At 41.5% G+C, this 26,654-nt stretch overlaps 1 protein-coding gene across 7 annotated transcripts in view; it reads right to left on the bottom strand.

The window, feature by feature from the left end:
• LOC121904923 (vacuolar protein sorting-associated protein 13B-like) overlaps nucleotides 1–26,654 on the bottom strand; it is a 342,443-nt gene that overhangs the window by 226,159 nt on the left and 89,630 nt on the right. For all 7 annotated transcript variants that reach the window (XM_042422732.1, XM_042422733.1, XM_042422734.1 and 4 more), the window contains 2 exons: nucleotides 20,897–21,031; nucleotides 19,576–19,755 (listed from right to left, as the gene is read on the bottom strand). In XM_042422732.1, the coding sequence (XP_042278666.1) occupies nucleotides 19,576–19,755; nucleotides 20,897–21,031 (315 nt within the window). The remainder of the gene's footprint in view (nucleotides 1–19,575; nucleotides 19,756–20,896; nucleotides 21,032–26,654) is intronic.

Here is a 26,654-nt window from a genome sequence, read left to right as displayed (position 1 = left end):
GCTTTTCTTTCAAACATTCTGCCCTGGTTCCTACCATCTCTGCCACACACTGTTCAACTCCCAGTTTCTATGTGTGTGATATTCTGCCAGCCCAGATGTCTAAGCCATGGCCTGTTTGTCTGTCTTAATACCCCATACTGAACTCCTCAATGCTTAACATGTCTCTCTGCCTCATACTGTTTTTCTCTCTGCCTGACTGTTTAAATGGCAGCCTGCGAAGGGCAAACCACAAAGATGAGGAGCCCAGTGACCAGTGCAACACATGTGGCACAGCAGAAACACACACTCATATAAAGCCTAGTATTACTGTAGTACTTGCTACCAAACCGCAACCAATTCCAACCGAATTCAGTACACACTCACTCCACCCAATGCTGTGTCATCCTGACAAAGCATGGGCAATAAACAATTCAGTATAAGGCCAATCGTGCCAACACACGAGAGGCTCAGAGCAATACTGAGTCAGAGAAGCCTGATTTCTATTTTTATAGTATCTGTGAAAACCTTAACTGGGAAAAAATAACCAAAAATGAACACCTGTAAAACAACTTTTAACATCAGAGTGATTAATAATTTAACACTAGTACAAAAACAAAGCAAACCGGATCAAAACAATCCTCTAGCCCTTTAATTCTCCTCTGTATATCTCTCCCCCTCCAATCCCCATTCAGTAATTGGGTTTTCTGCAACATTTTTGTGTGCTCACTTCAAAAGCTGCTAGTAATTACTCACATGCATTAAAGTGGAGACCACAAACAGCCACGATGCCGCACTCTTTTCAAGTTCCAAATGGTGTTTATTAAGCCGCTGTTTCAAGACCAAATTTGTCCATTGTCCATAAAGTGTTGCATTTTAACTCAGTGGCAGCTTGCTGCAGTGGTTTCACATTAGTTCCATTTTAATGTGTCCATTGTATCTCATTTGTGTGTGTATGTGCAGACTTCCACATGGAAAAAGTTTCACAGGTATGGCATGATGTGTTCTGTATACCTATTTAAAGGAGCCAGGATCAGCTATTTTCCAGCAGCCTCAAAATAAATACTTGACAACTGAAATGTTTGAATTGAAAGGTATTTTGAAAATTTTGTAATTTATTTAAATACATGAGAGCACCTTACAATACACTGCAACAAAATAACACTCTGCACTGCGTTTTTTTCAACAACTTATTTCATCTGGTTCATTCAATTTTAATAAATGATAATACATTTTATTTATAAAGCACAGTTTTTCTTCTGTCCTATTTCATTTTATGCTTTCAAAAACAGCAGTACGAGTCCACTACCCAGACTGTCAACCAGCTAGTGGAGTAAGACCATCTAACCATTGTCTGTCTGTCTGACAACCGTCTCCAGTACCCTGCTGTTCTGTGCTGTTCTTTCCCTCCCTTGGCACGGGTGACCCCATGTTCACACCTTGGATAGCAGTAGGGGGTTCAGCAATGTTCTGAGATAATCCTCTACATCCCTGATACCCTGGTAGCTCTCTTTCAGGCTGCTCTGTGCCCACATGTTCACCCTACCACCTACTGTGTGGGCACCAGCTGAGGGGATCTGTTGGATGTCATGATAAGGCATCTTCCTTTCAAAAAAGGTTTGTTCATCTCATTTCCCTGGATTACACTAGATTACACTGGATTTAGGCAGGCAGCACAGATCATAGTAACACTTCAATTCTAAAATTATAATTTAATACATGTATTGAACTAACTTAAATCTAACCATATGATATATGATTCTAAATCTATACAAATAAACTCATTTGGCAGATATGCCTCTCTCTTGGACACGGTGTGCCTCTGGCTCCGAGCTCTGTAGCCTCTCTAGCTTCCCTGTGGCCACAGAGGAAGCTCCTGTGAGGGTTTCTGATAGCAGAGAAGAACTGGTGGCTGATAAAAGAGGTGTGAACAGCAGTGTAAGCTTGTCACTGCAGGGGCTACAATGACAGACCATCAAAGGTTAGAGGTTTACAAGGCTAGAGGACTAGACGACAGCGGGCAGACCTACCTGTCATGGCAGGGATCTTTCTTGGTTTGTTTTGAGATCGTTTACTGAGAGCCATGGCTATGATTTCTATGAAGATTACATAGTTTGACCTAAACTGGGCTTACTGGCTAAACTGGGTTGGCTTTCTATGAAAATTATAAATTTCATTTTCCTCTTTTTTAAGGATGAAGAGCAAGTTTTTGTATCATTATTGTATCAAACCTGTAGTGGAGTGGAGTGTTTTTGCTTAGGGATAGAGTAGAGACTATAGAGTCATAAATCCACCATGTGACTTGGTGATAAGGTCCCTTTGGTGAGCCTCCCCCGTCTGCTTCTTATCACACCATTGCACACCCCCTCCTCTCCACCATCCCACCTTACGCCCCCCTACATGTTGTGGAAAAGCATGATGGTGTGACCTTTGACACCTTAATCAACGGGCATTAAAGAGCCTCTTAAACAAAACTGACGAACTGGGCAGATTGGACTGACAGGGCGACTGACTGGCTCAGAGGCTAAGAGGGATCCGGAGGCAGTGGTGCTGAAATGCTGCCGCCAACACATTGGAGGTGGCAGAGGTGGTGGGAGAGTGTTGGCCATCACAGGGCTTACAGATTAGCCTGGCTTATTAGTTCACTAAAGGGACCTTCCACCCTTTCAGGATTGTCACACGTCGCTATGCTGCTTCGCCCGTTTAGACCCTGTCTCATACAGGCAGGGTGCCTGTCTGTCAGAAGCAGATGGAGGTGAAAGGGTGAGAGTGATTCAATGATCCTGTAATGTTGGAGAACTTAACAAGAGCCGCCAAGTTCAGCAACAAAAAGGCACACAAACCCCGGACACCCACTTGCATCAGAAAGTACACACAGACACACATGCGCCGAAACACAATGGTTTTTGTGCAGACTGTTACGCTCCAAGATTTTCACCACAACAAAACTCAGCATTAGCACATGTCTACATAGATAAAAGACTTCTCCGTTTGAGTTTTAATGATTTGTAAGAAGCGGTAAAGTGACAGCATGTGAAAAATATGCAAAGTGCACCAAGAGGACAATAGTGCAGTCACAAAACATGGCGATTAATCAGAGAGAAAATGAGAATTAGATCAATGTGTTGATATAGCAAGGATAAAGGAGAAAAAGCCTATAACTTATACTGAAACAGCGTAATATTTCTAACTTATGCTCCAGTGTAATAGTGACCAGGGTGGGGGTCAACCAACGGTTATCCACCCAATGCATTTCCAACAAATCCACTAGAGGTGGTGTTTCCCACAAAATCTTCAAACTATATGGTTGACAGAAATATTTGTTGGTGCAAAACAATTTATGAACGGATAAAATACAACATGACTGGTCACCAACAAGCAACATGCACTTTTCACACATGTTCTATCCTAACACAAGAAGGAATGAGAAGGACTGACAACAGGATCAACTCATTGTGGGAAACATAATGGATTATGATGGATAATGAAGAATTTGCATCTATGTTGCCTAAAATCTCTTACTCATATCTCGTAGATCGTATTCACTGAGTAAGCATTGAGTCATATTGAATTTTCTGTATGAGGTAACAGGCCCCTGTGTGTTCTGGTCTACTGAATGCAGAGCACCACACATGTAGACATCAAGTCATCTATCTCCCTGTGTGGAGAAGCAGACTGGATTTAGTGTCTGCACCTGGCCAGAGATCTTCTGCCTGTCCAAAAACCAGACCTCATAGTGACACTTTAAACAGAGCAGACTCATTCAGCAGTCAATCAGCAGTCTCCCTTCCTCCCCTCATGCTGTCTGTCACAACTCCCCCCCTACCCCCCCTTCTCTACTCAAATACACTCACTATCTCCACTATAATTTTGATTTTCATTGTTAAATATGACTAAGGTTGTTTCAACATCTCAGGATGCTGTGGATCGGTGAGATATTCACCCACATTTTCATAAATTGCAAAATCTCAGGGCAGACGAAAATCTTTCCTAAACTGAAAGATAATGAAACAGAGATTAAACTCTAAATTTCATGATCATGTACGAGTCATACTCATTCATACATCCACACTCAGAGACACTGTAATGCACTGTCATGGTTAGTCAGCAGTTACAGATGCTCTGCAAAATCCCAGATTTTTTGGATTTATGCAATTCTTCCCAATCATCCTGTGTGTCCTTCCTGGCAAACACACACTACCCCTCAAAACCTCCTCTCCTCTGGGAGAGGCTTGATGCTGTAATGACCCTTAACTACTTCCGTGCTGCAAGGGGTTGACAGAGGCTAGAGTTGAAGTTTCATCCTGCGGCTGTTTTTCTTTTGTGGGGTAAAGGTTTGTGTGTTTTCTTGTATGCATTTGTGTATATATTACATATAGTCTGTGTGTGATGTATGTAAGCTTAATCTTTACTCATTCTCTTGAAAGACAAAGTAGATTGCATGCCCACACAGACAGGAGAGACGGGAGCTTCTGGCTGCTGGTGACCAACGGGAGCGCAGCAGAAACGCTAACCATCTGTGGAAGTTTAACGTACAGTTCTAGACATGGGTACATAATACATACATACTTCCCATTCTTCATGCACACACATAAGCGCACACACAGTCACACAACAGCAGGGAGCTTAAAGTGCACCCCACTGCTTTCATCTCACCTTCAATCAGATAAATTAGCTGCCTGCTGGTTACTGGCCGGTGTGCCTCCTAATTCAGGGGGTTTCACGCCTTTTTCCCCCAGCAGGACAGAAAGTGCTAGAAACTGTATCAGGAACATCTTGATACCAGAACAGCTCCCACTCGACCCACAGTTCACATCGGTCTAAAATACATCAACACAAACTAATATGATATCCACACACTCGTACGCTAAACCACTGTGGTGCAAGAGCTCATACATTCATACTGTATAAATCTTATGTCATAGGCCTTGACCGTCTTTCCCAGGCATACCAGAGAAGAAAGCCCCTAATGGTGTTGTCAACCACGGAGCTGACAAGGGGCTCTGAGTTCCGAGGGCCCCGGAGCAAAGTCTACACCTTGGCTGTGGAGATCAGTCTCACAGAAGCAAATATGTAGCCCCCAGGCTGAGTGTCAAAACACCCTCCCAGTCCAGACAGTTTATGCAGTCTAAAAGCTGATTAAGCTAATACACACAGTGGGTATAGAGACACATTAGCCACAGCTTTCAAAACACCGGATCAGATTTCATGGCAAAAATGTTTTCCTTATTAATTTCTGTAATAAGTGTGTCGTTAGGTAGGTGTGTCGCCATCTTCGTCTCCCTCGTTCTCGCTCTCTGATCTCACAAAGATCTAGATGTCAAAAAATATGTTTATGAGCCATGACATTTTTTGGGGGGCAATGGTCTTTTTAGGCCTTATTATTTCTCTTCCTGTGAAAATAAAAGAAACCCCAGAGAAGCAAAGGGCATGAGTAACCCCAAAATTCTGATGCTGCCGATAAGGCTAGAGAGTAAGTGATACATATGAAACCCAGGTTAGAGTAAAGGCACAAGGTTAGAGAGAGAGGTAAACAGAGTTGGAGAAGCTACAAATTAGCAAGCTTCATTTTGTGTAAAATTGCCATCAGCATCTGACTTATGAAAATAAATTTTGGACTATGCTTGTTTGGGCCCATCTCTAAGCTATATAAGGTGAGAGAGAGAGAGAGAGAGAAAAAAAGAAGAGAAACAGAACAAAAACAAGGAGTGCTCAGAGTCAGAGGATGACAACTGGCCATAAAAGTTTAGTTGAGTTGAAGATGACCAGTCACAAGGCCTTGCCTGGCCTTCAGAAACCCTAAGGCTCAGGTTTCCAGGAGAAGCTGAGGGGCCGAGGGAGTAGGATGCTCTCCTCACCTAAGAGACCATAACTCTCTCTGGGCCAGAACCTCTGTCACTGGAGTCTGCCCTGGATGGAGCTCCCAATCACCTCTGTTCTCATTGACAACTTCCATTAACATTCCTGCCCAACCTGGCAGGAGAGTGAATGAAGGTTAAGTGGGGTGAGAGGGTGGAGGGTAAGAGACTGGGATCAGTTCTGAGGGTTCAGGGAGAAGAAGAGCATGGGAGGAGGGTGGAAAAGGGGAAGAAGAGCAGAGAGTCACAGATGGAGGGCAAAGGGGTGTGATGAGCCAAGTAAAGAGCAGAGAGAGTGATGGAGGAGAGGGGGGGCAGGGGCGGGGTAGACCAGTACAGGGATCTGTACCTGTAGTCTGTTTACTCCACTCTGAGTGCAGAAGGACACACTAAATCACTGACAAATAAACACCACTTACAGGTCTGCACTGCTGGTGCTTAGAGAGAGAGAGCGAGAGGAGGAAAGAGAGAGAGAGAGAGAGTGTGTGTGTGTGTGTTTGTGTGTGTGTGTGTGAGAGAGAGAGAGAGAGAGAGAGAAAGAGTGGAGAGAAGAAAGCAAATAAAAGAAAGATACAATAAAAGTGTTTCTATTCACTTCCAGTATTTGTTTTCTAATTCCTGTCACATCTTGCCAATTATGAACATAACCACTGTACAGAAAAACAGAAAGTAAAACAACAGGGAGGAGTATCATCGGGGGCTGACCCCTTCTGTCCCGGGTCAGCAGTGGACAGCAGAGTGGACAGGTTGACATGAACCAGGATACTGAGCACCCACTTCCTCCAGCCATTATGGATGAGAACTGAGCTAAAGCACCTCAATCACACTCTGACACCAAGGGTAGCATAGAGTGGAGGTTAGCATTAACATCAATAAATCTATCATTCAATACAATATATAAAGTTCTTGTTTCTCTGAAACTACTCACTGCCCGTCTGTCCAACCACATGCCTATTTTCCTTTGCACATAACCTGTACATGTTGCTGTACAGATCATGCTAGCGTTGCAAGCCTTTCCAAAAAAGGAACAAATACAGCCCAAAACAAATGCAAAGATCAGAACTAAGAACAAAAACAAAAGTCAAATGCCTGCATTTTTGTTTATTGACTTGTTAAATCCTCTGCTTCAATTTGTATGTCTGCCAGCCTTTCTGCCATCTATCAACTTAAACTGTATGACTAAAAACATATACAGCACACAAAAAGCTGTAGCCTGCAATATGTAAAGCTATCACTTACATGGATAAATGTGGACCCACGTATAGTTCAGTACAGACAAAAATGTCCGTAGCGTACCTTACAGCACCTTTCATACAACCAAATAAACATAATAAACATCAGGAAGATCACACATTAAAAACTAACTACTAGGTACAAAGTTAAAAGGTTGTGATGACAAAGTCCACTGATGTGTGCATCTGTTCATTTGAGTTTGTTTGCAGGGATATGAACTGCAATTAAGTGAAAATGAAAAAATAAAACAGAGAGTTGTGGCTAATAAAAAATTGGAGGCCAAATCATCAAATACAAAGAGATTAATATGTAGAAATCATCACTGAGACTTTCAGTGAAAGCAAATCATAAGCCATTAAGGAGCAATAAGACATTTAAGGAGCAAGGACATATGATAGTAATTTCAAACTTTGACATAATCAATTTAAATGTTGTTGTTTTCAATATAAACAATGTCAATGATTACTGTGATGTGAGTTAGACACCTTATAATGTTATAGCCTGATGCATAGTGGAAAAAGTGTCATAGTGAGAGCCGTATGCAGACAGATTAATATATAGCATTTATCTTCAAAAAGTACTTTAGCATAAAAATTAAACAAGCAAAAGGTTTAGGGCAATTTAAATCCATTTGAGGTATTTTTCTTACTTAAGAACAATCTGACAGTTGTGTAAGAAATGGAGCACTTGATGCAATGCAGAAACTTAAAGCAAACATGTTTAAAATGACTTTGTAGTAAAGCAAAAAAGAAAAGTGAATTATAGCATATTGCTTGCCAAATATAGACGTTCATCAAAAAAGCAAGAGCAAAGTAAAAATTTGGAAAAATAATAAATGGCATTTTAAAATATACAAAGACATAACACTTTATATTTTCCTATAAATACAGTATGTTGACAAGGTTTTTGGTGTGACTGTATTAGCATTATTTTCAACAACAGTGACATCATCCTCAGACTGTATGTGAGTATGTGCATATGTCTGTTTATAATTAATATAAATGAAAGGCTGGTCCATGTTTGATTGGAATTCTGAAGGCATATGACCCTACTACCCTCAGTATCCTCGATGAAGGATTAACAGGAATTTTATGAAAGTCTCACCTTATTCACACTGTGGTCCATAAAGACCAATCAGTCTAATCCTACAGCTGAGGGTGACGGAAAAAAACCTTTGTTTGGCAACATTCCCCTCCCCTGGCCGGTAACATTGTTAAAAGTCAAAGCTTATACAGTTCAACTGCTGACAGCCAGTGACATGAAAGTCACATATGCATAGGTTTATTTTTTTTAAAAAGCAAACTGTAGCTAGAAAACAAGCAGGCTATAAATCCCACAATTGTGGTTTAAACTTGAAACCAGTGAATTTGAAGTTATCATTATTATTTCATCATTATTGTCTGTAGTTTGGACATACAGAAAGTTATAGATTGAAGCTCGAAATCTGTTTCATTTCCTCTGCAAGTCATTCTACTGCCGCTAGCTGGTTAAACCTGCATTTACTTAGTCATCCCAACGTGATTTTGGTTCTTGTATGGGAAGTGACGCCAAAGATGATCCTGTGTGGTCTGAGGGGGACTCTGAAGACAAATGAAAGCTCTGCATACAAAACGAGAAGAATTACAGAACTCTCAGGCGGGGGAACTGCTTCCATATTTAGGGGATAAATATGTGACGATAGAGTGAAGGCTCTGAGAAGCCATTCTTTAGTCTGTCTGTCACTGGGACAAATCACAGTGGTTTTGGATGTAAGAAAGAAATACACTTTGAACAACAGAGGGTCAGGGTGATGCAAACAAAGCCTTGCATAATCCCCGTTTTTCCTGTCTCTTCTATCTCCCAGAAACGGATGATTCTAAACTGCGGTCTCTGCTAGCTCCAGCAGAGTTTCTGAACATGAGTCAACCTTGAACAAGGCCAAAGACCCTGTAATTGGTACTACTGAGAGTCATCTGTGTGTCAATGAGAGTGTGTAAGAATAAGCTAGTTATATGGGAGAATTCAACATAAGTGCGGCTTGCGTTACATTCCATTCTTGACTGAGCCACACTGACCGCCCCCCCCCCCCACCCCCCAGTCTGGTTCCTACTGGCTGATTCTGTTAATTACTTTGCCATTTTTATTCTTTGAGACTTGTGAGAAATCTCTCTCACCGCCACAACTGTCCCACCCAAATCTACACCACAACCCCACAACCACCATTAGCTTAATAAATTACATCTCAATACAGCGCTCCAGTAATAATCTCCACATCAGCATCAGAAGAATATCATTTTTTCCCCCTTCTGACCCCAAGATTGCATTTCAGCCCCCCCAACCCCCTTTTCATCTTTTCATCCTCACCACTGCTGCTTTATGTGGGACTGCACTTTGCCCACTAACTTTTAATATTTCCCCTTTTTGTCTTTTGAAGAGCTGGTGCTGCTGCAGTTCCGTGTGGTAAAAATTTGTCCACTGTGTGTGCATACAGACTGATTTGGGCCACAGCATAGCCTGGGAAAGTGTGTGTGGAGGGCAGAACAGGAGGGGAGTGTAGGAGGAATGGGAGAAGAGACGAGGGGAGGGCACGGTACGAGGGAGGAGGCGCGCCGCGGCAGCTGAGCTGTGAAGAAGCTAATGGGCTCTCATCCCCTTCCCACGCCCACCGTGTGTTTTCTGATGGGCACTCAAGCGGCGAGACACATATTGGTTTGGCTACCGGCACAGAGCTCCAGTCAGCTTGCTTCAATACTGCTTTGCTAGGCCTATTCGGCATCCTTCTGAACTCTGGTTAGCCTGTATGTGACTTTAGAACTGGCAGAGTATGAATAAGTAACCAACTTCTAATAATGTGAGGAGGTGGTGGTTGATCTCACTCATAGCTGGAACAGCAATAATGAGAGATGAAAGACAGAAGCATGGCTCGCAGACAGTCAGCGAAACTAATAAACTAAGGGGTGTGATGAACAGAGAGCCACCACTAATTAATATTTGTCTCTGTAAGCAAAGATGGGAAAGATTTAGACAAGTAAATTTTCTGTCAAAGGGCAACCACAGCTAGTTGCATCAGCGCATCTGTCCAGTTCATCATGAAGCAGAAGAGAAGATACTGAAAACATCATCAACGACAATAAGATGATAATGAGAAAAAAAGAGGTTTCTAATTCATTTCTCATTAAATATTGTTCTCTCAAGCCCATCAAAATCCACACAATTACTTTATCAACGTAAATAATGGTTAAGTAACATTTAGAACGCTTATATTCTAACCGTTTGATGTGAGAATATACCAGTACAACTAAAGTGCTGTAAAAGTGCTGTAGCCAAATGGTAACTAATCCAAATGCGCATAACTAAAGACAGTCTTCTGGCCCTCCGCAGTCAGTCTGGACATTATCCCCTCTAATTTGTGAGAATAAAACCCCAAGCCCCTGATTAGGTGATCCGGGGAAGCCAATTGTTTTGATTGTGTTGTGTGATGTGTGATCTGACTGTGTGGAATGTGGCGACCTTTGATCCAGTGACAACATTCAATTAGATAAGGTTAACTAAATTGACCTCCCCCACCTCTGCTACTCAACCCAGAACTGGATAAAGAGTAAACAGTTTGTACGCTACACATTGAACCAGGGATTACTGCGGTCCACTTTAGCAAACAGCCAGCATACCCACTCCCAAACACAGCACATACACAACATGTGCAAGATGTTTCTGTTTTAAAAACAGTGAAAACTACACCAATTACCTGTTCCTCTTTCCTCTTAACTTCAGAATGGTGCAGTAAGAATCTCACAGGATACAGCTGGGGAGTTAGGGAAACTATAGTGCTTTTACTCTCTTTCTAAAGAGCTTAACTCGTAATTACTCATTGTAATAACTGCAGTCGCATGGGAATTTGAAATGGTGGGAGTGTATAGAACTGGGGGGACTCTTTTGTGGACTTGTGTCAGGCTCTACACTGAATATCTCACTGACAAACATTAAAATTAATTGCACCTTTGTGGGAAATGAATCAGGGTGCCCTGGGAATTACATTACGCCCAGTAGCTGACAAGCTAGATCTCTATTTTCCAGCTGCTGAGTAGCCAAGGGCAAGCATTTCCCTCACCCCCACAAAGAGGAAAAAGAGAAATGCAGGGAAAGCTGTAGAAATACAATTACTTGAAGTGTTGTCTCAGTGTGAATAGAACATAAAACTCAACATTAAATGAGATGCTACTCATCTGTTGCCAAACACCAAACATCATAGAACTGCTATTCTGATGCAAAAAATATAAAAGGTCTTCCATCCACGCTATGCTGGCCTTTTTGACCCCTGAGAACTTCTTCAAACGTTTTCAAGTTTGGATACAATGAAAGCTTTTCAAAATGCAACGTATGACTCATGTGAGCTGGCATACAGCTGCTGTCACAAATATCCCGCTCTGAGTGAGCATGAGCATGATGATTTAGGAATTTTTTCTGTTGTTTTGGTATCCGATGTGGATGGAAAACTTTTAGTTAACAACCTGAATGAAAACGTTTATCTGTATTAGTATTGGAGATTAAATTCACAGCAAATGTGATAAAAGTGACCCTCTTATAGCCATTAAAGGCAGTCATTGGGTCTCTACACAGATCATCTTAATGAAACTGATGAGCTAATATCGTCTCCACTTTCACACGGTGAAAAAGGCTAATTACCTCTCTCTCCCTTTGACCCAGCCCTTCCTAGACGACAACTTTTAGAAGTGAAAAAGCAGTGACCTAGAATGACCCCTCTTCACACTCAAAGGCTAAATCTCTCTCACTCACTTACACACCACCGTGCTGCATTACACTGACAGCTAACTCCAGAAAAGCCTTCAGTTTTACCACCGTGTTCCCCTAAGCTGAAGTTAGTCCTGGGTTTCTGCAGCTCCAGCCCTGTCCTACACTGAGCAATACTAAATGTTAACATCTCCTCGCTTCATGACATGCTCTTCTGCTAACAGCCAGAGAGTCATGCATGCTATTGTGTCAACTAGACAGGATTACTGTCATGGTCTTTTGACGGTCTTCCTACAGTAGGAATACTATTGCACATTACATTACTTTTTTTTGCACATTTACAAGTACTTAAGACTGCTGCAGGAGGAGAGACCACATCCCTCCAGTTCTTAAATCCTAGAAACCTGTGTCTTTAAGTGTTCTTTTAATGTCTTTAACATTGTGGCCTTACTTATGTCAACGTTTTGAACAGAAGATATGTTCCAACCAGAGCCCTTAAATCGTTGCAATTTTATTTTATTCTATTTTTCTCTGTTTCCTTCCCTTTGCCAATTTAATTATATTTTATTTCTGAATTGATTTTATATCTTTATTGTTATCATGTATGTCATGTAATATAATTTATATTATATTTTATTATTGTTTTAGCCTCACTGTGTTTTCCTGTGACTTCATGCTTTAAAAAGTGCTATATGACTAAAACTGTTATTAGTATTATTATCGTGCTTAGAAATGATTTTTTTCATTGATAACAGTTTACATTTTTTGTTCTGGTGTTGTTTGTGTAATTTTGGCTGTATTATGGTATGTTCTAGACTACCTGGCTGTCCGAGTTATTTTTATTTCTCATTTTCTGTTTTGGTGTACTCTTTTACTGTGCTGTTGACCAACTTCCCCACAGGGATCAATTAAGTATCATTTACCTTCATCTACTCAGCATGAACCACAACTTCTGTCCATTTTGAATCTGCAAATGATTGGGACTGATGTAAAGTGGCTGGTGCAAAATAGCCACATGTGAGCTGTGATATCATGTAAGAGTGGAGGCTAGCCTGAACAGCAGCTCTAGCCCAAGCCACACTCCAACCCAACCCCAGCTCTAGCCTCAGTATCAGCTCTTATCCCCATGTACGTTGTCCCCAATCTCTGCCCCCTGCCCCTCAGCATCACACTCCAGCCAGACTTTAAGCAATGTGAGAGTGGCCTAAGTAGCCCAACACTTCACAGATGAACAGTTTCAGTAATGGGCCGTGATTGACCTCAATAGCCAGCTCTGAGTGGGTTCCCTCGGGTCTAATCTCCACATTACCTGCTCTGCTTCACACACGCTGACTGACGAGACATGATGAGAGGGGTTGTCTTGAAGATTAAACAGATTGTTGAGGAAGTTACAGGGTACTTAAACAAATAAACAAATTGAACAGCCTATGATGGTCTATTTTCATGGACCTAAATTAAATCTAAAATTGAGTGGGCCAATTTTAGGCTATATGCTGCAAAACCTGGAGAATAAATTTTAAACTGCACTTTAAAAGCACTTGAAAAGCAAATGTGCACTTTCTGCATATATATATTTACACTTCTGCATATATACTTCCAGAGAAGTAGTTCTCTCAGGCATTTAATATCATGTCAAATGAAGTTTTGGTCAGGTCCCAACAGCTACAAAGCTGGTCACATCACTTTACAGAATAAATTGCCTCTTGTGTTTTCTCATATGGACGTAAAATACATGTATTTTTAGTACCATTTTGTCTACTGTTGGTCTATCAGCCAGAGAAAGTTCAAGCCAGCAGCTTAAAGCCATCACACCGCTGCCTAAGACAAAGCCAGACTGTTGATTTAACACTCAATGGAGTGAGTGAACACATGCAAAGGAGGGAAAAAGAGCATGATAGATTGACGTATGAAAGTACGGCAGGCCTTTGAAAGATTGTAATGGAGGAGGCTACCAAGGGAGATCCCAAAATTCACACCCCATCTACGGTGAAACCCATTCAAAGGCTACGGTTTCAGAAAAGAGAGCATGTGTGGCAAGTGTTTCTATGTATGCATGCTTGCGCGTGTGCATGCACTACCAAGTGAGTGTAGTGTGTGTGTGTGTTTGAGTGAAATGGTCAGATCAAAGTCAGGTGGCGCTTCATTCCCACCTGCTCTCATTAGTCTTTGGGTCTACAGACTTGGAGTACTGTAAGATCCCACCTGTCTCTGACTGCTGTGGACAGGTCTCTCAGGACACACACGCACACATGCATGCACACACACACACACACACACGACAGCATGGATATGTCATTATATAAACAAGATACCTTAATGTGTGTAATGTATATATAATACATCAAATCTGCACTGATGAATTTCTGTCTGCATGTAAAAGAGTTTGGAAGTATTGACACTAACTGCCAATGGGAACATATTTTATTTTCCTATAATAACTTCATAATAAGTATATTACAGTGTAACACTGTGCATCAGTTTTGAAGAGTGGACTAAATTCTACATTAACATCTAACTCTAATTTTCTTCCTTCCATCTGTAATGTACAAACAGTAATTGAGAAGAAAACAGCTTTAATATCTATTAGGGAACTAAATATGTTTAGTATTACAGTGCTTGGGGCATTCTCCAAGGATTAATTCCATGTAGCTTTCATAATTCCCTCCAATATGTTTAAATTAAGATTAAAGATCACTTTGTTCCCCTATTCCCACAGCTCCCATGGTATGGTAAAGAGATCAAAACTGGAGGGCTTTATAGGGAACATCTTTAACATTTGCTCTGCTCTCAGTGTGCTTGATTAAATGTAACATTTTGAGATCCCAGAGTTCTGAGAAAAGCATAAATCATTGTCTCGCAGCTGCTGGCGTGCCTGGGGAAAACACATGCTATCCCTCACTCTCTCTCTCTCTCTCTTTTTGTCTTCTCTATGATCATAAAGCCCACCCGACCCAACCTTCCCTCCTCCTCTGGTGCAAGTCACGGTGGTGGAGGGTCGGGGGGGGGGGAACACCTGCAGGCTGCCGCTCGCCCCGAAGTTCAGCATAAACCCCAGCTCCTCACACGCCCTCTAGCCCTCTACTCCCTCTACTCCTTCACACTGGCCTCGTCCAAGGCCCCCTTAGTCTTTCCCATCCATCAGCAGTGACAAGCCCAAGACCAAGCCAAAAAGGATAGTCAGCCAGCCAGCCACTGTCCGGGGATCAAAATGATCTAGAGTAGCACTGATAATTTACACTCAGTGTAGCACTGGAGGTCATTATGAGTGACATGGCCAAGGATTTCTAGTCCTAGTGATCCTTAAAGCACTGTTCTACTCTGATTAAATTCACAAATAATTTATAGATATAATACCAGTTAAGGAATACAGACATCAGTGCCGGAGTGTGCTAGTGAAGGATGACATGTCCCTGGCTCTCAGCTGGGCCCATGTGGGAGACCTGTGCCCTTCTGATCCAGCCTGCCAACCCTGAATTGCTGTCTGCTGTGACTTAAAAGCAACTAACTTACCCGCTGAGCTGCACAAGTACGACTCCTTCTATAGCTGCCTCTCTGTCTCTCTAATTCCTTACGTTGGTATTTCATGCTGTTCAATAATGGCATTGATTTCTCATTATCCGTTGTGTCATATCACAGCCTACACATGAATCATGTAGGGGAGAAAAGGAAAAAGAAAAAGGGTGAGAATAGTTGGCTATAGTGATACTCTGCAGCTGCCAAAAAATCGAATCGTTGTTGGGTCCATCTGGAACAATCGCTCAATTAGGAGAAATCATCTGGGACTGTCACATTGTAACGCAAAGGGTTAATGGCAAGATATGAAATTGCTATAAGCCTTTGGATCCATAAAAGAGGATATTTCAAAGCAGCACTGCTTAGTTCTTCTGCATTAAAACCCACGCCTTTAATTGTGTTTAATTTATTAGAATGTTCCAACCTCAACCCCGTTAAATGAAAACACATTAGTCTGGATATGCGGTTTCTAGTTTCTACAAGTGTATAGGGACTCCCTCCAACCACCACCCCTAGCCACCCAACCCCAACTCCCCTCTCTTCATTTTCTAAGTAAATTGGAATTTCGTTTTAATTCGCTGGTAAACAATTAGACAGAAAACAGATGTCATTGGCCATATTTGAAAGCAACTCATCTCCTTAGTGAATTAACTTTGCATGAAAGAGTGAGAAAGAGTGACAGAGATAGAATAAAGATTAAAACATGTGTCAAAGTTGCCATTAAAATGCTGGTCAACAAATTCAGTTATTGTGTGATTGGCTGTTAATATAGAATTTAACTGTCCATGAGACCAAATATGTTGAATCAGAAGTGACCTCAGAGTTTTGGGCCTTTCTGAGCTATAAAAAAAGGGGAAAATGTAAGACATGGAGGAAATGGCTTCTGGGACGAATTAAAGGATCCATAAGTAAAGTGCTGGTGATTTCCAGAGCCTGTCATATCTACTAAGAAATGAGACAACACAGAGATCACACATAAATGGCCAGTGGGGAAACACTGATGGCAAGGCTTCTCTTGACTTATAAGTCAATCATATACACCAAAACATAAAAATACAAATCAAGATATATGCTTACACAACTACCATGTCATGAGAGTATATATTCAAACACTTCACTGACTGCACACTGGTAGCTTGATCCCGATTACAAACAAGCTCCCCCCTTCTTCCTTAAATAAATATTGTGCTTTGAGAATTGGGCGGACAGATCCCACAGCACTGCTGTGCTTTGTGTTGCATCTCTACAAAAACCAGAAGCGACTAATCAAATGTAAAATAGAATATAAAAGTCGATTGTGGCTCATTATATCTTAATGTTTTCAGTATGTCTATGGTGTAAGAAGTTAGCTTTTTTCTGACTCCCCTACCCCAGTCCTACACTCGATGTATAATGATCCCGCTTTAAGAATTTGCTAAATGGAATCAACAGAGCCACATGGGACGAATAAAATGTGTTTGATGCCAAGGCCAAGTGCTCCAACAATTCAGAAATGTCATGATCACAAAATGTTGAGCCTCTGAGACGGTCCTATGGGAGCAAAGGGTGCAGCGCATTTAGAGTGGTGCTACTCCACCTTTCATCTCTGGCTGAATGAGGCGTTGCATCCATCATTCCATTAACGCTGCTCTAACAGGCTCCCAGTCACCCTCTGGATGACAGCGGGGACATGGGACATGTGGACTGACCAAAAGCTTTGATGTAAGCCCGACCGCTATACAATACACAGACCTATAAGTAGACACCCAAAAATGCCTGTGTGCGCACACACTAACGTTGCAAACTCTTCCCTCAGAAGCATGTTTGACAAAACACACATACACATGAAGAGAGAGTGAGAAATGTTCCAGTCTGGTGAAATTGTTACTGTCAAACCACACTGCTGTCTCCAGCTTTGACTCTATTGACAGGTATATTGCAGATAAAAGAGAGATTTCTGGCAGAAGTACTCTGTGTGTGTGTGTGTGTGTCTGTGTGTGTGTGTGTGTGTGTGTGTGTGTGTGTGTCTCAGTGGTTTAAAATTAAAATACAAAGAAGTTAATGTTTAAATCGCCTTCGTTCACTAAGGTTTCTTCTTTTGCATCCGTCACAAGCCAATGATACATTAACATCTCTAAACAAAGGCACAGAGGTGTATGGATATAGAGGGGAAAAGAGGAAGAGAAAGAAAGTGCATGTTAGATGTGAGATTATAATAAACCAAAAGATAGAGACAAGATGCAGACAGAGTGAGAAATAAAGCATGAAAGCAACCAAAAAAGCAAGAAACAAAGAACATTAAAGACAGAAGCAGGGGGAAAAAAGAGAGTACCGAGGCAGTGATGAGAAGGAGTGCAGGCCTCCACTGCTCCACATCTGCTGGAGATATATCCAGTGCTTCTGGGAGTCAGCCCCCCCTCCACCTCCCCTTCACCTTCATCTTCTCTCCCCCTCTTTTTGCTTCCTTTTGGTCTTCTGGTTTGTGTTCAGATCAGGTTTTAATATTCAAAAATATGTACTGTCTTTATGAGCCATTGCTTTGCTGAAATAATATGCTCTCTAAATCAAAGTAATAGTCTGAGGCTGTGCACTAAATAGAATTTACCAGAGTTCCTAAAAATATTTATCTATGACTGTGAGGTTGTAAAGGGTGAAACAACCTATTGTCAGAAATATAACGTTGCTTTTAAAATCTACTCTTATGTCATTGTAACGTTCAGGAAAATTTATTCAATGACTGTCCTGACATTTATCAAACTCGGAGTTGCCTATGAAATGTAAGCTTTTCCCTGCTTTACATTCTCAATTTATAGCAGTGTCCTGATGCTCTGTTCACAAGCAATAGGATAGTGATTGACTAGGTGACATTCAAACAGCAATGGAATTCCTGGTTAGGGATGACCTCCCAAATCCACTGTCTCTAAACCATACTTATCTTCTTACTTCACTACACCTTAAGCTACAGCTGTATCTTCCCTTCACAGTCTGAAAGAGCCTGAGGCCAGCTCTATCTCCATCTCAGCGCTGACATGTTTAAGGCTCAGGGGCCTGATGTGATTCAGGACCCCGTTTGGGGGTTTACGTAAGTCAAGGCCGTACGATGAATCTCTGCAGCCCTGTATTAAAAGTGATGTACAGTTGTGAGTCTGAAGGCAACTCTGAAGACAAATACTGCAGGTGTATTGTTTTACATTGTCACCCCAGGCTTCTCCAGTATCTGTTGTTTGGCAGGAGGGGGTTGGTGGGACAGCAGCCCAGAATGTACTTTGAGAGAAGTCACCTTTTGTGGGCTTTTAGAGACCTGGGACCAGCTGAAGGCCATGACATAGGAGAGACTGTCGAGTACATCCACTTCCAAACGTATCAATCTTCTTTGGGAGCCCAATAGGGCTGCCCGATCGGAGGACTAGCTGCGGTTGCAGGAGGGGATGAGAGTTTAGTGATGACATACTGATATTCATGGCCCCCTTAACAGAAGAAAGCATTACACGAGCAATTTCAGCTTAAAAGAACACTGGAGACCAAACTGTAAGGATGAGGACGTACAGTACTTGACTACTGCTATAGATACATGACACACACCGAGCTGTAGTCATTAAATTATCCAACTTACTAAATCAAGCACTATAGCCCTTTGTAGCTCTTTTGGAAGAGCTACTGAATAATCCAACACCCCTCCCTCTGATTATACAAGCATACACCCACATACTCTCACACAAATACCAGAAATATAATCTCTGGTCTGAGGATGCAATCAAAAACTGCAACCTGACATCAGTGCAGCCTTCAGCAGCAATCCTCGAGTGGTTAGCTGTTGTTAGCCAGCTCAGCCCAGCGCTGACAGAGACTAACTGCTGTTTAGAGAACTCTTGCTGCCTGTAAAGAGGCGCCGAGTTGCCAACCCTGCCTCAAGAACACTGGAGTGGAAAACACTTATCGGCTTTACTAAACAAATAAGTGAAAGGGGGCACTGCGTGACATTATGGGAGGAAGGAAAATATGACGACCTAAACAAACCGAGAAACTTGCATTAGATCACCAATAATTGAGATGGAATATGGACTACCAGTGCCTGTCACGAATCCAAACACCACAACCATGTCAGGAAAATGAGCTAAAAAACTGATATATCAAAGCGAGGTTGTGATTTGTGATTTTAAAAAACTACACAGCTTGAGTAGGAAACTGTACCACCAAGGAATGTACTCTGATGAATGCAGTGGAAAAAGAGAGGAGAAGAGAGGAGAAACTGCAATGCATGTACTTAAAACATTTCAACAGCTCTTACCTGAGTTCCTGCAATCGTCTCCTTGCTGAGGGACCTGAACAGAAAACGCCAGCAGGTCAGGGGCCAGAAGAGATTCAGGCTTGCGGATCTCATTAAGCCAGCGGCTCATATGAAGTTCTTTGGTGTCAGATGGGCCTTGGATCAGAGGAACTAGCTTCTCCTTAACCCCCTCTCCTGAACCTAAGAGATAGGAGTTGAAGCTTGAAATAGACATTGCAAATTCCTCAGTTACCAAAATAATTTAAAATTAGAAAGACCTGAAATGTGGCCAAGGGGATATAAAAAATGTATCTAAAAAAGGCTAGTCTTGAATGCCTGACGGATTCAAAAATATCCACTTCATTTGAATCACTTTGTGACTTGAATAAAAGGCATTTTCAAAGTCCAGCCCCCCACACTGTACTTACAGATGCAAGAAAATGTAGAGAAAGAAAAGTGAAGACACTGAATTACAGTAATTACTGAGTTCCTTATGCTGCAACAGCCTTTTTTTGACTGTACAAGTATGTAAGTTGCCATATGTAAGATGTGTTTTAATGTCTAAAAGAAGGACTAAAGGAGGAGACAAAATAATCCGAGACAATTTGTGCCAAACGCAATAACCGCAGAATTTGTCCGTTTTTTAAGTATTCTGTCAAGTAGCAATTTGGCTCTTCAAAGCAACATGCGACAATCAGAAGACATCATATCATCCATGTAAAAACTGCAGGTGACTTGGTGATAAAAACGCTGAAATGTTTGATTCGTCATGGAGACAGTCTTGAAAACAGCCAAACCAGCCGAATCAAGGTAAAACTGAACAGAAATATGGTAGACATGTACAGTAAGCTGCACGTTAACAAAACAGTATTACTAATTAGAACCTAATACCTCCTAGCTGTGTTTGCAGCGATTAGTTACCTCAAACTCCTTATGTGTACATTATTTTATACATCCCCTATAGATGTTAATTTTAAAATTAATTGCATATGCTTCTATTTCTTTGTATTTGTATATTGACAGCTGCAATAGATCTTATAATCCTTCTGACATCATATGTGCAGTTTGACCTTGTGAACTCGGTGCTATGACACTAGCTCCAATAACATCCTTGCCATCAAAGACATGGCCAGAGCCCAATGACAGCGCCCCAGGAGAAAACAGCAACTGAATCACACAGCTGGAAAGAAATCAAGATAAAGATTGAAATAGAGGGAGAGAGAAAGACAGAGTGGAGTGTGTAAAAGTATAAGTTAAAGAAAGTAAAAGAAGAGTCTAGTCGGTCTCACTCTCTCCCTCCTACACAGGCAGTAAAGTTTTAACAGGGCACAGCTGCACACACCTGGGGTCCTGGCACACACTTTTACAGCTCCCACGGTTCCTGAGGCGCATTTCACCGTCGCACGGCTGCAGAACTTCAGCTCCAGGTTTTGGACCGAGCCCTCGAGAGTCGGTGACGGGCCAGGAGATTTCACACCTAATAAAAAAAAAAAAACAAAGTGAAAATGAAGTGCAGTCCAGCAGGTTTTAACACCGCTGCCGAGGCTTCGTTAAACACTTGATTGGCCTTTAATTGTTCTTGACCCCTTTCTTTCCCCTTTTTCTCTCCCAAAGAAAAACCAGGTGCTCTAAAACACAGATATCACCGACACCAGGCAGAGTGTGTCACATTCATCAGAGTTCTGGCGGGGATACTGGTAGTGGACTCTGTTTCCAAGATTGACCTGATGTTTTTATTCCGTGATAAACACATAAAACAAGCCAAAAAACATTTGGATATTACGGAATGTTATAAAATTTTGTTTAAAATATGAATGCTCTCCCAAAAGTTACAGCCCAAATTACTAACTTTACTGTAAGGTACATGCGCCTTCATCGGCACACGACTTAATTTGTTTTGCTACTAATCTATGCTTGTCCCTATTAAATAATTTTTTATGTGTGTATTTATCTATGAGTACATGCTGACAGGGTTGAAAGATTTATAAGGGGGGACTTTTTATTTGATTCTATTTTTCATTCCTCTGGATTTGGAAAGTTTCCTTTCCGACATCACAGCCATAATGTTTTAAAAAGTGCCCAGGAAGGATATTGAAAGAGATAAAAACCCTTAAATTGTCAAGTGCTTTTTCTAAATGTTTTACAGGTTCCCAGTAAATCTACTAAGTTGAATGACTTGAACATTTTGAGTTAAACAGGGACTATTAGGAGTATGAGTAATAGGCCAATATAAAGGATATATCTTTCCAAAACAATATCCAATATAGTCACTCCCGTGTCCAGCTTAGTGTCAACTACAACTCACCTAACACCAGCATTACATCACAGGAGCCTCAAGTGCTCTTCACTCTATGATTATTTCTCTTAATGGCAGCCTAGTGTGGAAGAACCTTCCATCTGCCATCTTTCCAAAATGAAACTGTTTGCACTGTGGTAAGGAGAGGGGGGATTACATACTCACCATTATGATATGTCAATGTTATTTCTATGGTGAGAGGCTATTTCAAACACATAACAGGAGGAGGAGAGAGAAATAGCTGGATGGCTAAAAGATATTATAGAGTTTAGGGAGTTATGTGCCAAACCGCCTGTTGAGAGAAGAGAGGAGGATCCATCCATCACATGCTACATTCTTCCAGTGAGCTGGAACTGTCCGAGTGAATCACATTAAATTCTTACATCACCTGTTCCGATAAGGCTTTACTTCTCAAAATAATCCCCTCTTACAGTGATAGCACTTCATTTCCTACTAGTGTCCACAACACTTTTTGTCTGTGTTTACAACCGATCGGGGCTTTTTCTGTCAAATGCTGGCCAAGTGACACTAAGATCAACAAGGCAGAACAAACGGCAGAGAGAAAATCAAAAAGCTTAGAAAAAAAATAAATGCATTCAAAAAATGGATGTACAACTTAAATAAATAAAAGAGGAGAAGTGGATAGCAGGCATTTATTACCTACTGGTAAGTGAGAAGGCTGCATTAATAAGGCACAGATGAGCGGTGCTACCAGAGAGGCTATGAAAGCTCCCCAGGTCATTATTTGGTAACCGCTTATGAAGTCACCAGAAAACAGAAACCAGTCTGCACCCACATACACTTCTCTGACTTTTTTTTCTTACTGTTCTTATCAGTCGTCATCATCATTATCACTCTCATACACGTTTTCTCCCCCAAACTCTTTCTCCATCTGTTCATGTTCAGATAACTACTGTAAATGTAATTTAGGTATGTTGTTTTAAACTGAAATTGGCATCTTGTGCTCTCTACTTTCAAGTAAAAAAGGGGAATATAGTATTATTTTTTGAAGTTGTTAATCCCAATCAACCAGTAGTCCAAGGTAGGTTTAATGTAAAAGAGCAGGCGGGGTGAACAAGGGAACAATTCAGGTAGACACATTTAGAGTGCATTTAACCAAGGGAATTACTGGCAATTGCTAAAATCCCTAACCACTGACTTCCCTCCTCTCCCTCTCTCAGACAAATTACCCAACAACCTCTTCACCTGCTGTCTGAGAGGCCCTCTATCAGCCCAGATGGAAGATGGGAACGTTAATAACCCTCCTTCTGTCTCCCTGCCTGCCTCTTAATGGTCAAACAGAGCGGTATTGCATGTCTCTCTGTGGCTTTGGTTACCTTCCTCTCTACCAGCTTCCTCTGTCTACAGGACAGATGTTCTAAATGAAGTGTGGAGATGGTCTATGTGAATTATTTCATCCCAGAACCCAAACCCAAGCAATCAACATCTTACTCTTTGAGCCTGATTCCAACAACAGTGCTGTGTGTTGCATGCATAAATGCATTTTTAAGTATTATTACTGTAAACAAAAGATAATACAGATAAAATGATTAGCAAGTTACGGTGATTTTGTTGTTCTGACTCTCCTTCCCTCTCTTACATTGCTGAGTGTGTGTTGTTTTTGTGAACATGTGAAGTGTCTTACTGCTGAATTTTCAACTCATGGTCTAGGATATTGTCTCTGACAACTGTTAAAACTGTTTTTCACTGCAATTGCTTTAGACGAGTTTGGTCATCGTCTTATCTGTCCACATTTACCAGATGAATAGCTTTATTTTAGTGGTAGCCATGAGTTGAGTTACTATACTGACCATCTTTAGAGAAACATCTACAGTATGTGCAAGCTCAAGCCCACATATGCATATACGGACATACACATAGGTTCACACACACAAACATACACATCAAAGCGTTATCTGATGTGATCCAGTGCCAGAGGGAAAGACAGAGAATGACATAGGCAGTACATAAAGCTAGTCTCCATTCTCCCAGTGGAAACAATATAGCTCACATACATTTGCCATAAAAGGATTGCACTAGACATTTGGCAATATTATTGAGTGTATCTCAGTGAACCTAGAAACACATGAATCACCCATCCCACTTTAAAAGAATGATCATACAGAATAGATATCCAGATCCAATGACCGTTTGGCCTTCTTTAAAACAGTACTGAAGGTAAAATGACTGAAACAGTGATGACAAGGCTTCCACATAGCCTGACTATTCCCTTGAGTCATTCATTCTTTGTGGAAAAGATGGAGATGTTAAAAGTGCAAGCCAATCTGGAACATGACAAAGGCAATTCCCCTGCCTCTGTTTGCGCTTTGATAAATGGCACTAGGCGTATCACTGTAACATATCCCCCTTGACCACGTAGATGTCCTAAAGGGCACGGTGCACCTGCTGGGGTGGTGGTTGTTGCGTGGGGCGGGGGGAGACTCTGGACAATGTTTTGGACAGCTGTTAAGACTATAAAAAGTGGGGTACACAGGAAGAGGAGAAACACAAGGGTTGGTAGTTTGTCGGCTTGAACAGTGGAATTCAGTTTGGTATATGTGTGTAATGCATTAGTGTGTGTATTACAGCCAGACGTGTGTGTGTGTTTCTGTGTGTGACTGAGTGAGTGAATGTGTGTGGTGCTGTTATTCGTCAAGCAAGGGCAGGTGCAAGGAGTACATAAACACACAGCTAGGGGCCAGAGGCTACGGCACTCCATCAAACACTGTGAGGGCAACCGTGGGCAGCTGGATTTGCCATCCTGAACGCTGAGGAGAGAGTGTGAAAATACGAAGAGAAGGAGGGACGGAGAGAGAGTAAAGAAAGAACGAAAGAGAAAAAAGAGGAAACACACAGTGATGGGGCAGTATGGGACGCGGAGCTCAGTGTGTGTGTGTGTGTTCATATGTGTGCAGGACATCTGCGGACTTGAAAGCCATGTTTTACACATTAAAACATGTCCTGCTCTCACTGCTTTGAGGAATGATATGGGAAAGTTGTCCGCCTACAACACTTGACCAGGCGAGTCTACACTCTAAAACTAGAAGCGAGGTGTTGTATTGGCCTACATTCACAAAACTCTAGATAAGCAATTTTCATTTCTGATGCTATGGAAAACATTTAGTGGATAGGCCATGACATTCACACGGGAACGCTGAAATGTTATAAGATCAGGAATGGGAAGGTCTCTGTGTGAAAAGTTTGTAATGTCTACTCTCACACTTCAGGAAGCATCCAGAGGAGCCATTAAGTGCTGATGCAGAACCTGTAACTGCCACTACTGCTAGAGGTGAGATCAAAGTATTAATTATATCAGGGAATTGGTTGACGCACGCTACGTGACCGAAACAAAAACAGGCTGAAACAGACATGGAGGGAGGTACGGAGACATACAGACTGTCCCACTCAGTACATATCTTGGTCAGAACTCTTAATGTTAAGGGTTGCATATCAAAAATGTTTGTTTATGTTATGTGTCTGTTAAAAAATTAATATTGGGTGATATATTGTTATCAGATTTTTTTTTAAATTCTCGAATATCAGCATCGGCCTAAAAAAGAATCTTGTATCAGTCAGATTGAAGAGTTCCACTTTATTTCAGATAATCGGTCCCTGGCACGTATTAATGCATTAGGGATCAGTTTTATATGTGATGATGATCAGTTGACAAGAGGATGTACACTATCGCCAAACCCTAATGGGCAGGTAGACAAAGACAGACAGAGAAGGAAAGAGAACCTAAAGTACTAAAAGCTCAGAGTCTGGCAACGAGCCCATAGCAGCTAGAGGGCTGACAGAAAAAGAGGTAGACACAGACAAGTTTGGGTAGACTGAAACCAGCCAGCTGAGCCATTAAGTGCTGATGCAGAAACAATAACTGTCTCTCCTAAGTCAGGAGGGGCTGAAGTAGAAGCAGTAAGTAGGAGCAGGTGGTCTGCTGGCATCTTGCCCAGCACTGACACACAGCAAAAATACAGACACATGCAGAGAGAGCGGGACAGGAAAACAGACAAGGTGAACCAGTAGTGGTTTGTCCTGCAGTTAAAGCTGAGAAGAGAGCAGGTCTGGCAGTGGGCAAACACAAATCTACAGGTTAGACAATCATGCACAAAATCTCAGTTCTAGACTGAGAGACCTTTAAAAAAATAACTTTAACTTTGAAGAAATAGTTTTTGATGTTTTGATAGAAAATGTCCATTTTGCTTCTCTCTAGCAGCAACTGAGAAAAAAGGGTATATCAGCCTACACTCAAAAAATGAAAGTAGTTACAGTAAAATTACCACCCTAACACTTAGTGTGCATTAGGGCATTTGCAGGAAAACGTTGGTTACACACAGGAAGATGCATTTTATATTTCCTGTAGCTTCAACACTAGCAGAATAAACTGAACAAGAACTGTGCAGTTTACACAAGCAGTGATAGTTACCATTACACCACACTAATACACACAAAGGCCCTCTGCCAAGGTTTTGGTTATTACAGTATGAATGAAAAACCTCAACCAACAGTTCATACTTGTGCACATACATGTATAGAAGCAATACTTAAACTACAAGAACCCTCATATTTTAATGCTGCTGGAAAACACATGCAAACAAGTGTCTACACACAGTATGTAAATACACAGAAAAAATATGTCTACCCATGAGAGAGCCTAGCAAAGCTGCTTCCAGCACATTGAAAGGTTAGAGTGTCAGGGTATACAAGTGTTACTCACTGCTTATAACAGCCGTGGTATAAAGACAGTGATGGGGTGTAAGTGCTGGTGGTAGCGGAGGCTGGGGGTCTAATTTTCATGATTACC

Source organism: Thunnus maccoyii, chromosome 10 (assembly GCF_910596095.1).
Source record: "Thunnus maccoyii chromosome 10, fThuMac1.1, whole genome shotgun sequence".
Lineage (NCBI taxonomy): Eukaryota > Metazoa > Chordata > Actinopteri > Scombriformes > Scombridae > Thunnus > Thunnus maccoyii.
Note: the sequence above shows the minus strand (reverse complement) of the source record. Positions and strands in the feature narration are given on the sequence as shown.